Here is a 13798-nt window from a genome sequence, read left to right as displayed (position 1 = left end):
CTCTACATGTTCAAATCCCATTCAGCCTCCATAACTCAACTCAAAGACCACTTCTCCTAGGAAGTGCCCCTTGACCCCCTTCCCTCATCTGAACTTCCTTGATCTTTATGATCCACATCCTGTGATACATTTCTCTATCATTCTATAATTATTTACCTGTCTTTTCTTCCTTACTATACCCGGGTACTTAGCAAATATTTGATCAACAAACAAATGTGTGAGCATAGGACCAAAAGGGTAGCTTCCAATGTGCTCGCTGTACTGAAGACAATGCTTTAGTCACGGCTCTAAATGAAAACATTGTCCAGAGAAGAAAACAGCCCGAATCAGAATGTGAGATGCACTCCGTGGGGTGAGAAAAGCATCTGCCTCTGCAGGAGCCCGGAAGTTATGTGGGGAAAGCAGCAAGGGGAGGAAAAGCGACAGAAGCCTGGGGCCCAGGACAGTGGCTCCCAGCCTCAGCCCAGACACAGAGCCAACCTGCAGAGACGGGGACCATCCTGTGCGTCGAATCAGACTTTTGGGATAAAAGAAATCAGATGGAGAACGACGGATGTTTCGTGGCTGCCATGAAACATGAAAAAGGGAAGAATGAACAATGAAACAGCCTCGATTCAGAAACACTATCAAAACCAGAAAAAAACCTTCAGGAAAACTAATCTGATAAGTGACAAGTGACATCACTTTAGTTGTGTGTGTGTGTGTGTGTGTGTGTGTGTGTTTGGGGTCCATGTTTGAAAGCATAGTAACTGGTCTTTTTTTTTTTCTTTCTTTCTTTTTTTTTGGCTGCGCCGTGCCGCTTGCAGGATCCAGTTCTCCGACTAGGGATTGAACCTACACGCTTGGCAGTGAAAGCGCGGAGTCCTAACAACTGGATCTCCAGGGAATTCCCTAACTGGTCTTCAAGTTACAGTATGTTTACCTATGTTCCAACCCACCATCGTTCCTTTCCATTTATTCTGGCTTAAATATTCTGATATATGAAGAGTGAGAAGCCAATGAAGCCACTGAGAGATGTTCTTAAGAATCTGTTATTACAAAAGCCCCACAAATTCTTTAAGTACCAAGAACGTGGATTACTCAGTGGGGTTGCCAAAAGATTCTTAAAAACATTTTCATTTTGCTATAGTAACTGCACTGATGTGACACCCAGTAAAAGGCCTGGAAATCCTGGCTCAAGACTGTCATCTGGAGACACACCCTTAAGAGAGCACAAGATTTATTCCTTCTTCAAAAATCTAGCCTCTTTTAAATCCCACCAGCGTCATCCAGTACCCCACGTGGGCCACATCAGAACCTCTTTCCTCGGAGGTGCATCATCCTCCTTCTTTCTGGGTGAGTGAGCTGAGGGCTGGGCTGACCTCCCAAGTGGTAAATGTTGGCTTTAGGAGAAGAGCTTTGGAATTCTCTAGAAAGTTTCACTAAAGGAAAAAAAATCAACAGGTCCTCTTGGCCAGAATGAGTGGAAGTATCTCACTAGCTGTTTTCATAATCTTATCCATAGAGTTCCATCAAGATGCGATCAAGAGTGTTGATTTTTAGGGCTTCCCTGGTGGCGCAGTGGTTGAGAGTCCGCCTGCCGATGCAGGGGACGTGGGTTCGTGCCCCGGTCCGGGAAGATCCCACATGCCACAGAGCGGCTGGGCCCGTGAGCCATGGCCGCTGAGCCTGCACGTCCAGAGCCTGTGCTCCGCAACAGGAGAGGCCACAACGGTGAGAGGCCCGCGTAACACAAAAAAAAAAAAAGTGTTGATTTAAAAAAAAAAAATCATTTTAGTAACACAATCTGCAAATTCAAGCAATCCTTATAGAGGAAAGACACATTCCATTCAGTCTGGCCACGTTAGTATTCCTCTCTCCATCTCCCAAAACACTTCATCAGGGATGAAGTGAAAATGATTATTCAAGAAACTGAAGCAACACTGTAAAGACAGTGTCGACCACTAGCTACTTGGGAGGTTTTGGGGCAGCATCCACAAGCTATGCTGTGAATTTTAAATTCTTATGATAAAAGTGACAGTAAGTCGCCTCTTACTGTCTTTAATGTTCTTTAACCTCTTCTTCAATGTTCTAGTATTTTATAATGACAACCTGCTTTCAAAGCAAATGGAAAAATATCTCCATCTGATCTTACAGATGCCAGCTGAAGCAGAAAAAAAAGCAAAGGAAATAAAGCTGCTGGGCAGACCTGGGCTTTGCTGAGAATAAAGGAAAGATACTGGAAAATGAAAACAAGAGCTGTCATTCCCAGGGTGGCAGGCCCAAAAAAAATGGGTCTCACTGAAAATCATTTCTCTGAAGCCAAGTCACCCCTTCACAAGTGACACATTAGTGATGGGGCCACACGGATGCAGCAGCTATGCAGCTGCTGGGGTTACATACGTTGTTCTTTACGTCTGCTAATGGCAGGTCAAGAAGAAATGATACCACATCCTAGAGTCTTCTAGAGTCTGGCTTTCAAAACAAATTCAGACCATTCTTTTCCCTGAGGCACCAGGTGACCTAGTCAACCTCCAGTTTTTCCAAGGGTACCAGTAAGGTAGCTAAACTGAGGGAGTGTAGACTGGGGTCCAGTCTGATTATTGCTCTGAAAAATACTTCACAGCCCAAGTGAAAAACTGGGGGGCATCTGAGTAAGATACAGATTATGATCATGGCCTTGCAACTGTGTACAGCTCTTTGCTTTTTAAACAGATGAAATATTGTCACCTGGAGGTGATCTGAGAATTGAGTAAGACCAGGGGAAGGCTTTAGAAGTGAGAGATTAAAAAAAAAAAAAAAGGAAAGAACGATAAAAGAAGTGAGAGATAAAGAGAATCTATCCTCTTGCCCGAGCGGTCCATGTTCTAGGGAGTTACAAAAACATTCTGATGCTACCTAAAGTTTAAGTTACAAAAACAATCAAGAATACCTGTTTACATTGACACGTCTGGGCTCATCATGATTTTCCCCAAAGGTTTTATCTGACAAGTCATCAGCTTCTGGAGATGGAGGCCACTCAGTGAATTTGGATTTGAGAGGCCAATCAAACGTAGAAAGAGCTGAGCAATGGCCTCAGAGTTTGGGCTGGAGTGATATTATGGACAAAGTACAAAAAAAGCCCGGTGATGAGGTCACCAGATGTTGGACCTAGAACTTGATGAAACATTTGTTCACATCTGTCAGGTCTGACTTTTCCCTTGAATGCTTTCCTAAGAACCTGACTTATGAGGCAAGGCTTATTTTGTCCAACACAAGCATTTGGAACAAAATCCACCATTGATTTAAGGTAGGAGGGAACCTGCTTTTTTGGCCAAATGGCCTTTCCACTTAGTCTGCTATAGAGGAAAAAAAAAAAAGTTATAACAAAGTACTTTCACCCAAACTCCAGTCCCCAAAATTAGTGACTATAAACACAGTGCCCAGCACGTACACCTGGCATCGTGGCACTAGTGCCTTCCTTACCCGCAGTTTTTCCTCGGTCTTGGTGGATTGCTTACAGTCGGGATGCCAAACGGTAGAACCTGGAAAGACAATGCATGGCTAAGAATAAAGGAAATGGAAAGCAGCCAGAGTCCCGTTAGACAGAACTTCTGAGAGTGGCCCTGTGCCCAAGTGAATCATGACAGTTTAAACTCCAGGGGAGTTTTCCACATCTGGTCTGAACTTGTTCTATAACAGTCATAATCCTAGACCACAGAGACCACTAATTGGGCACAAGAGTGTCTTGATGAAAGAGACTGTTCTTGACTGGGTGGTGGTTTTTGTTTTTGTTTTTGTTTTTAAACTGTATCATTATCCTTTAAAAGTAATGTCTGTGTGCTTAGCAACAGCTGCATTTAATTTCAGAAATATAAGCCATAAGCCATGCTTATATAACATCAAAACAACCAAGCAACTTAGATGAGGGCAATAAAGTCAAACCAGATCGCCTATAACCAGAAGCAAAACTCACTGAATTTTTTGTTGATCCAACAGACACAGGAGACCAATCTAACTAGCAGAAAGATTGAAAGTTACATTACAAATCCACAAGGTTTCCTTTAACTTTTAACCTTTTAATTAACTGCAAAAGGTCTTCACTTTTAAACTAATGAAGGCACTAATTCAGTGTCATCTTCTGTTCCTGGGTTAATGCCTCACTTTACAGGAGTGTAAAGCACTTTCTTAGATGGTACCAGTACCAAAGAACTAAGCAAAACACTTATATCCAATCAAAAGCTCTTTTCTTATAAGAATCAAATGTCTGCCTATATGATTATTTTACGCCTAGATAGACAATCTATGTAATTTATGGCTAAGGCCTATATGTAAGTCTTATATGTTCATATAAGGGTATGTTCAAATGTGGGAATGGGCAGAAGAACTTGAAGAGGGACTTAAAAAGACCTAAGCGAATAAAGTTACTAAGTTGAAGACTCATAAACTTAGAGAACGAACTTACGGTCACGAGGGGGAAGGGAGGTGGGGGAGGGATTGTTTGGGAGTTTGGGGTTGACGTGTCCAACACTGCTAGATTTAAAGTGGACAGCCAACAAGGACCTACTGTATTGCACAGGGAACTCTGTGCAATACTCTGTAACAACCTAATTGGGAAAAGAATTTGAAAAAGAATAGATACATATATATGTATAACTGAATCACTTTGTTCTATACCTGAAACTAACACATTGTTAATCAACTACACTCCAACATAAAATAAAAAGGTAAAAAAATTTGAAAAAGTTACTAAGTGGAAAGCAGTAAGTAAATGATATAAACTTAATAAGAATCTCAGTATGAATATTAGACTGTCTACATTTCATTGTTGAAATCTTTCTCCCTTCAAGCAGCGATCTGTGTGTGTACTTGAAAAGTATCAAATTAGAATAACTCTCGAATTATTTCACACCACTGAACTAAAATACTATTAAATTAATTAATACTATTAAATTAATGACTAAAATACTATTAAATTAAATTAATACTATTAAATTAATTTTATATCAGAATTATACTTTAATCCCTATTTAGCAGTAATTTCTATCTTGCTTAACCCAGGGCCAAAAAAAAAAAAAAAAAAATTAAACAAACCCAAACCAGGCAGACACACAGTCCATTCAGCACTAGCGTTTACTCTGAGGCTGGCTACAAAGCACAAGAAATCGTCTTAACATGGAGAGCCAAGGGCCGGGGGTCAGGGCCGGGTCCAGGAGCTGCGTGCGCTGTGGAGGTTCTACTGAGCGGGCGTCCTGGCCCTGAATCCCGGGTGTGCACACGGTGTCACATGGTTCTCCAGAGGTCAGACACACAGGGAATGGGAGCCAGAGAGAACATCTGATGCTGGGGAGGATGGGGAGGATGCAACTGCTCATTCTTCAAGGACGTGCCAAGAGGGCAGGCAAAGAACACAGAAGCCCAGCTCCAGGAGAGATTCACAACAATCCCCAAATTCTGAATGTAGTCCAAACTGAGTTGTTTATTTGTAGTATGAATGTACTGCACTCCTGCACAGCCTGAAATCACCCTCTCTATTGAGCTTCCAGGACCATGTGAACGTGCAGAGCTGCACCCAGACACAACCCTGAGTCTTGGTTCTCAGCAGACACAGGGGTGACAGGTACTCTTGGGACTTTGATTGTGGGTGCTGTAATTGACACACTCAGATCTAAAACAGAGCCTGGAGACCAACTGAAGAATAAATCTGCTCTATGCTGAAAATGTAAACTGACACCTGCCTATTGCTCTCATGGATTCACAGCCTGTCCTCAGGGGAAATGCGTCATATAAAGCACACGTGAGACCACGGATTTGGTGCTTCTCACTTGCTCTTATTGGGCCCTTTAAAATTCAGTGAGATCTTTTTTTTTTTTTTTGCGGTACGCGGGCCTCTCACTGCTGTGGCCTCTCCCGTTGCGGAGCACAGGCTCCGGACGCGCAGGCTCAGCGGCCATGGCTCACGGGCCCAGCCGCTCCGCGGCACGTGGGATCTTCCCGAACCGGGGCACGAACCCGCGTCCCCTGCATCGGCAGGCGGACTCTCAACCACTGCGCCACCAGGGAAGCCCCAGTGAGATCTTTAATCAAAAGTTTTCAGAGAGATCCTTCTAAAGCTGAAAGGATGTCTGGGTTGTCAGTTTCTCATATAGCCAGCATTTTTAAGGGGAGAGTAGCCAAGCTGAAAGGATGTCTGGGTTGTCAGTTTCTCATATAGCCAGCATTTTTAAGGGGAGAGTAGCCAAAGTTTTGCTCTAATACTCAAGGATCGTTTCCAAAGACTTTTCTTAGTTGCATAAAAACAAAAATTGAGACCAAAGCAAACCATTCATTAAAACTACACATTTGTAAAAAAAAAAACACAAAAAACCAAAAAAAACTACACATACTGTTACATGCAGAGAGAGAGGAAGAAATGACATGTAAAGGCCGATGAGACCCAGTAATTAGCAAAACTGAATAAGCAACAGCTCTCGTGGTTCTTGCTAATTTTACTGATAAGCCCTCGTCTATTTAATGACTCTTTTTCCCGCTAAAATTAGTAAAACGCTTGCACAGATGGTGCTGTTTGACTGGAGGAGAATCCTCCCCTAAAGCTCTCTGAGCAGCTTCAGAATTTTAGAGGAGACAAAAGCTAATCACAGCTGTACACTGAGAAATTTTCTCAAAATTATTTTCATTAAAAAAAAATAATTGAATGGCCCTCTGGTAATGAGCCCTTCCTTGACACCAGAAACTTCTCAATTTCTCTGTCAGGGACTTTGGGTGTGTTCTCTCACTCTCTGTCCCTCTCTCTTACACTATGACAGCTATGTCATCTTAATGGGATGAAGTACATCTGTGATGCAATTCACCAAATATGGGATTTTCTTCTTCCTGAAAGCCTGGATAAGAGCAGCCTGGGAGGCCCCCCAAAATCCTTTCCCCAGGACAGTGAAGTGAGAAAAGACAAAGTAGCCATCCAATGTGTAACATTTCTAGAAATGCTTTCCCTCTTTTGATCTTTTGTTTCCCAAGCATATCCCTGGGGACTGGGTGGGAGGCGGGGGCACTGATTCTCACTCTGGCCTAACCTCCGTAGCAGCAAACATCAAGTCCAATTCATTCACCCAGAAGCAACGCACTCCTCTGTTAACAGTCTCAGGGGCTCACTGCCAGGATGTCAATTGCTTGGCTGCTTAATACTAACAGATGAGGTAACATTTGGCTACATTCATTCTGGATCCACGTAGCCCTGCAGCTAAAAAAATGCCTCCTTCTCTGAAAACAAACATAGCGAGGTTTTCTTTCCCCAGGTGGGGAGAACTTACTGGATTCTTGAGTCCACCTTACCTTGAAGATACATTTCCTCTCCTTCTGTGAACATCTGGTTGCATCTGCTGCATCGTGCACAGCTAGGGTGGTAATGTTTGTCACCTGCCTGCAAGAGGAGAGGTAGGAAATATTTTAGTCTATATTTAGTCTATATTTTAGTCTATTACTTTAGTCTATTACAGCCTCTTTTCTGGATGTGGGAATTTGGAGGAAAAGAGAAGAAGCTAAGGCAGGAAAAATAACTGTCCAATTGACCAAACTTCCTATACCAACAGCCCTAGAAGCTGGAGCTGATCCCACTGGATCTGGGAGGGGTTCAAAGACCAGCTACTTGTGCCTGCTATGTGAGGCTGCCTTGCCTCTTGGGGTTTCTGGCATCCAGTTGTCTCTCAGCTTGGGCTCTCCTGGACGGTTGCCAGTTATACAGCATGTGCCTGAGATGAGTCCACGCCATCTCCCAAACAAGCCCACCTCAAAAACATTAACATCCAAACTGATGTTGGAGGCCAGTGTTGGTTTGTACTAGAGCAATAAAAAGAAAGGATACTATTTAGCAGGTTCTTGCTTTCCTAGCTAAACAGTCTGAAAATAATATAATCTACCCAGCTTACATCAAGATGAGAAAAACCATAGTAAAAGACATCATATGCTGCTTTTTATCTTGGAAGGAGCCCCAACTCTCTTCTCTGCTGCTTATAACAATCTTTTGCCAAAGTCTCATTTTAATTGTTTTCTGAAGAAGGCATTTTACTGAGATGGCTCTGCATTATTCCTGGGCATTTCACATTCTTAAATATCACAGATGCCACCACAGTGGGTGTTGACTTCCCCAAAGCAAAGTGTCACTGGACACAGGGACAAATCTGTAGACAGGTGCCAAGTCCCTTTAGAGTCATGCTCCAAATGCATATGTCCAACATAGCAAAATCCTTTCGTCCACATCTTAGCAAAAAGTCTCGCCACCCAAAACTTATCATATGTACTCTGCAATTAAATCATTTCATCAATCGACCATAAAAACATTTCTTCTGCATTAACTGTGCACAAGGTACCGCTGAGAGCCCAGAGTTAGAAGTGACTTCACCCTGTGCCTGCGTGAAATCTCAACAGGAAATCAGAGGTCAGGTAGTGATTCCTTTCTCACACCCTCCTGTAGAAACTATGAAACCAACTAGCTACTGGAGTGTGAGATGGTGGTCAGCTACTCAAGATAACCCAGTGGGAAAAAAAATGGAAGTTATTTACAAGTAGAAGCCAGGAATGAAACGTTTTCAGTGGTGCCTGCCAGAAAATTCCAGAAGTGGAATTTTGCTCTTATCCACACAGCATTATTTATTTAATTTTTCGGCGGGGGGTGGGAGGTGGAATGGGGGGGCATGTGAGGGGAGTATAGGAAATGTTCACACAAAGTAGCCCTTTCTCTTCGGCCATCCAGGGTCCAATGTGAGTGAAAGGAGGAAGAGAAAATATTACTCAGTTCTAAACTGTGTTGGGTCAGCTGGGATATCAGTGCTGGGAGGTCCCAGGCATTTGGACAATCTCTGAATTCTCAAGGAAAATGTAGGGGACAGAATTAAGGCCCCTTGACGGGAATCTGGTGTAGTCTGCGGTGAAAAGCACACGCCCTCAGTAAGCTAGAAATAGAAAGAAATTTCTTCAAGCTGATAAAGTGTATCTACCATATTTAGTGGTGCAGTATTAGAAGCGTTCTAAAGATAAGAACAAGGCAGAGGTGTACACTTTCACCAGCGTTTTTCTTTAGTCCTAGCCTATGTGATAGATCAAGAAAAGAAATCAGTATAAAGGTCACTAATAAAAGAGTTCAGTCAAGTAGCTAGATAAAAAATTAATATATAAAAGCCAATAGTTTTCCTGTTCACTAGTAATACAAATTAAGTCCAGGTGATGGGAAAACAGGTCCCTATTTGTAATAGCAACAAATAAACCCTTCGATGAAAGATCTACATAAGGATCTTAACTGATGGGCATGAAAGAAATAGAGACATATGGTACTTGCGGATGGGAAAACTAAATATAGTAAAGATGCCAAATTATCCAAAATGAACCTATTAATGCAACATATTCTCAGTCAAAATACACACAGGAGTTTCTTTTATAGAACTGGACAAGCTGATTTTAAAAGTTCACATGGAAGAAAAAATGCACAAAAATATAAAAACTGCTTTGGAAAAGAGAGTGGCAGTGAAGGGGGTTTTTCCCTTCCCGAATAAAAAGTTATTCTAAGGCTAAAATAATTAAAGTGTTCTAATATTGGTGCAGGGATAGAAAATAAATCAGTGGGACAGAAGAGAGGAACCAGGTGCACAGCCATACATACAAGAGAATTATGATAAAGGTGGTGTTTCAAATGAGTTGAAAGAAATGGATTATTCAATTAACGGTGAGAACAATGAGTTTTTCACTTAGAGAAAGTTAAATCTAGAGTCCTAATTCACAACCTACACAAAAACAAATTCTAGAGAGGTACAAAGTTAAAAGTTGAAACAAAATCATAGAAATATTCGAAGAATATGTAGGACACTGTTTTAACAAACTTGGGAAGGCTTTCCTAAGCAAGGCAAAGCCTAGAAACATAAAGATAAATATTGACTGTGGACGTGTGCCTGCACATACACACATGCATACACAATCTCTAGACATAAAACAAAGTTACAGACAGGGATAAAATATCTGTCATGCATTTCAGAGAAAAGATTATTATCCAGAACTTATAAATAGCATCTACAATGAAAAATAAATGGCAATATGGGCAAAAGGCAATTTCCAGAGGAAAGGTCGATAACCCCCCAAATAATTAGCTCAACCCCACCGGGAATCAGGGAAACACAATTTAGAAAAAGGGTGTTTTAATTCAACAAATTGGCAAAGATAAGAAGAAGGCTAATGTGAGGAAACAGGCATTCTCACACTGTTGGTGAGCAAAATTCTTTTTGGAAAGCAATACTTATTGAAATTTAATGTATACGTACATACTACTCCCTGATGAACGATTCCACCTGTAAAAGCCATTCTACAGAAATTCTCACACATGTGCCCAAAAGTGTATGTATTAAGGATATTCAGTTCTGAATTACTTATAACAGCAAAGAACAAGGAAACAGAAGCAACCTAAATAAGAAAGTAGTGAAATAAAATATCGACTCACGTAGCCATTAAAAGAAAGAAGTAAACGTATATGTATTTATATGGGAAGAGTTCAAACAAACACTATTAAGAGAAAAAAATCAAGTGAAAAAATAATGCCTGTGATATGGCCACATATAGTAGTGGTCAAAAGTCTGGAGATACTGGGGTAAGTGTGACTGGATTCAAATCCAGTTTCAGCACCATGTGGTCCCATAAAGGTGACAATCTCCCTAACCTTCACTTCCACAGCTGTAAAATGGGTAGAATAATAGCGCGTAACTCATGGAGCTGATGAGAGGGCTAGTATATTGCTTGCCCTCACCCTCTGCCCCCCAACATCCAGCCCTATAAGTCAGGCACTGTTACTATTATTTACGCCGGAGAGGACACACACATATATATATGTATATTGATTTTATGTGTGTGCCCTGCACGGAGAGAAGATAGGGAGAATGCACACCAGTTAGTTTTCTATGGTTCCTTGTGGGGAAAGAGGAAGGAGCAGGGTGGGAACCTAACAATTTCCTTTACATGTTTCTGTATTGCTTTGATCTTTTACAAGAATTCATTTTTATGTTACTGTGTAATAAGGAAATAAAAGACTAAGAGGAAGAAAGTCCACTGTCTCTTGGAGTCATAACACCCAACGTGATCTTGGGCAAATCACAAACTCTTGGAAACTCTATTGCAAAGTAGAGATGATGAAGTTGATGGTGACATTAACAATAAAAGTGAACATTTTTATGATTATTCTGTGTCAGTCACTGTTCTACGTACTTCATGAACATTCAGCCATTTGTTTACCAATAACCTCCTAAGGTTATTATTCCCTACTTTATAGATGAGGAAGCTGAGGCTTGGGGAGATTTAGTAAACTTGTTCCTGGTCACACAGCTAGAAAGTGGTAGGGCCAGGCTGCAAACCCAGGTAGTCTGGCTCTGGAGCACATGTTCCTAACTAGTACCATAACTAATAACCATACAGTACCCCGCTGCTGTATCTACCTCACAGTGATGCTAGGGTGAACGATCAAATGACATTTTGAAAATGTTGTGATGTACTGCATACAATAATAATAGGAATAACAACCTAATAATCCTTTGCACAGAGATGGTTCCAGGGCCATCCACAGAAAGGCTTGTTAGCGCGGTTTGGGATGCTGACAAAAGGCTCTCTGGATGCTGCCGCCCTTTCCCAAGGACAGGCAAAGGAGAGTAACTGTGTTACATGAGCTGTCATACAAGATGGACGGAAGATTTGTCAAGCGCTCCTGTGGCAGGGCTCTGCTCTGTAAATCACGAGCAAAACCACTGCTGAGAAACTCCGCCAGCATAACGCCAGGGGCATCGGTCTTGACCCGTGCACTTGCTTCATCCCATGATGCTGAACGTGTCAAGAGATACAGTGAGCCAGAACCGAAGGGCAGTGGCACAGCCGTTTAAAAGTCTTTCTGTTTGTGCAGCAGTGCAGGCCTGGGGGGCGGGGGGCACAGGGTCATGTGCTCAGGATAGGGGAGCCCCTCCTTTGCATGTGTGAGCCACCCCATCTCTGTTTCACTTCTTCTTAACACAGGAACCCATGATGGTTCACAGACAAGCCCTGTGCACAGGGCCAGGAAAGGTATCAGAGCCGAACACAGACGGGGTTATATGCAAACTAACCAAAAAAATTGGATGCAGCTGAATCCAAAGCATTTAAATTAGAGTCATTTTTAGAAGAAGGAAAAGTATTTCAGATCATGAGCAAAATGAGACTAAACAGCGTCCATCTACAAACAGATGAGGAACACACAATCCACTGTGGAGAGGAGGCTGTTGATTGCAAACTTATTTTTTTTTTTTTTAAGATTTAATTTTATTTATTTTTGGCTGCTTTGCGTCTTTGTTGCTGCGCGCGCGCTTTCTCTAGTACGGTGAGCGGGGGGCTGGCTACTCTGTTGCGGTGCGCGGGCTTCTCATTGTGGTGGCTTCTCTTTGTTGCAGAGCATGGGCTCTAGGCGCGAGGCCAACTAACTTCAGTAGTTGTGGCTCGCGGGCTCTAGAGCGCAGGCTCAGTAGTTGTGGTGCATGGGCTTAGTTGCTCTGCGGCATGTGGGATCTTCCCAGACCAGGGATCGAACCCTTGTACCCTGCATTGGCAGGCAGATTCTTATCTACTGCGCCACCAAGGAAGTCCCCGAGTGCAAACTTTTGAAGCACTGTGGGCTCTGTTGTGACAGGTGACTTCATGAGCAGTGATTACCGGGTACCTGTCCCCAGGCCCACACCCTGGAACACCAGCTCTGCCTCAACCCGAGAGACCAGATGAACCTCTGGGGCTCACTACAGCCCTGTCATCACCATTTTCCGTCCATCTTTGTACCCTGCTGTTTAAAAAATTACAACCTTATTTTCACATATTCAAAATGCACACGTTAAAAAGTCCACATTCTGGCTGGCATTAAACTCTATGGACCATAAACGATTTGTTTATTTAGTTGAGTTTTATAAAAGCACCTGCATACACATTCAAAGTGCTAAAAAGCACCTGCCTTTAATGGTGCTGATTAAGTCACACTTGTGTGGTTATTATTCCTATTTAGTTAATCTCTAACTTGAAGTATAAACTTTATCATACAGGCGAGAATACCATCTGGGGAAATACCACCTGCTATAAAGCAAGAGAAAGGAGCCCTGAACTCCTTGTGGACACGGGGTGCAGGGAAAGGGTTACAAGATTCAGAATCAGAAGACTGGGGTATTATTTCTTTATTTCTTACTCATGGGACCTCAATTATGTCACTACTTACCCTCACCAAGGCCCAGGACCCTCCTCTGTAAAAAGTCCCATCCTGCTGTAAAATTCTATGATTCTGTGTGAAATCCTGTCCCTCTACAAGCTCACAAGGCAGTGTTAACAGAAAAGTAATCTAGGTAGAGAAAGAACATTCTTGATGGCAGGGAATGGAATTTAACCAAAGACTCCATAGTGTCTGACAGCCAGGAGGAGTTCTGACGCCCTAAGCCCTGTGCCAGCGTAACAGGCCACTGGGAGTAGAAAACAGAACTGTAATTATAGACCCCGTCCTTGGACAGATAATCTGCTTAGCTCCGGAATGGCTAACTGCCCTTTTCAGTTTCTCTTTACCCCTTTTCTCTTGGAGTGCTTTACTCCTGATACTGCCCAGGAGATATGAAACATGGCCGTTGAGGTCAGCCTTCAGCAATTTATAGCTTATGCCACGCCTCCTTCCAAAAAGGACTTCCAGATGCTTATCAGAGAGGGCTGTGACCTGAAAACAATGGAACAAAAACCTTAGAGGAAAAAAAAAAATCAAAAGGCTCCACACTCAGGCAAACATGTTTGTTGGGATCCGAGCTTCTCAGCAGATGAGGACAAAAGG

At 42.5% G+C, this 13798-nt stretch overlaps 1 protein-coding gene across 11 annotated transcripts in view; it reads right to left on the bottom strand.

Moving 5' to 3' along the window:
* ABLIM1 (actin binding LIM protein 1) overlaps positions 1–13798 on the bottom strand; it is a 312026-nt gene that overhangs the window by 41506 nt on the left and 256722 nt on the right. For 9 of the 11 annotated variants that reach the window (XM_067709328.1, XM_067709325.1, XM_067709326.1 and 6 more), the window contains exons 7-9: positions 7288–7375; positions 3445–3503; positions 481–564 (exon numbers count right to left, since the gene is read on the bottom strand). In XM_067709328.1, the coding sequence (XP_067565429.1) occupies positions 481–564; positions 3445–3503; positions 7288–7375 (231 nt within the window). The remainder of the gene's footprint in view (positions 1–480; positions 565–3444; positions 3504–7287; positions 7376–13798) is intronic. The other 2 variants (XM_067709329.1, XM_067709335.1) reach the window with 1 other exon arrangement.

This window comes from Pseudorca crassidens, chromosome 16 (assembly GCF_039906515.1).
Source record: "Pseudorca crassidens isolate mPseCra1 chromosome 16, mPseCra1.hap1, whole genome shotgun sequence".
NCBI classification, from domain to species: Eukaryota; Metazoa; Chordata; class Mammalia; order Artiodactyla; family Delphinidae; genus Pseudorca; species Pseudorca crassidens.
This window is presented reverse-complemented; position numbering and strand designations above follow the sequence as displayed.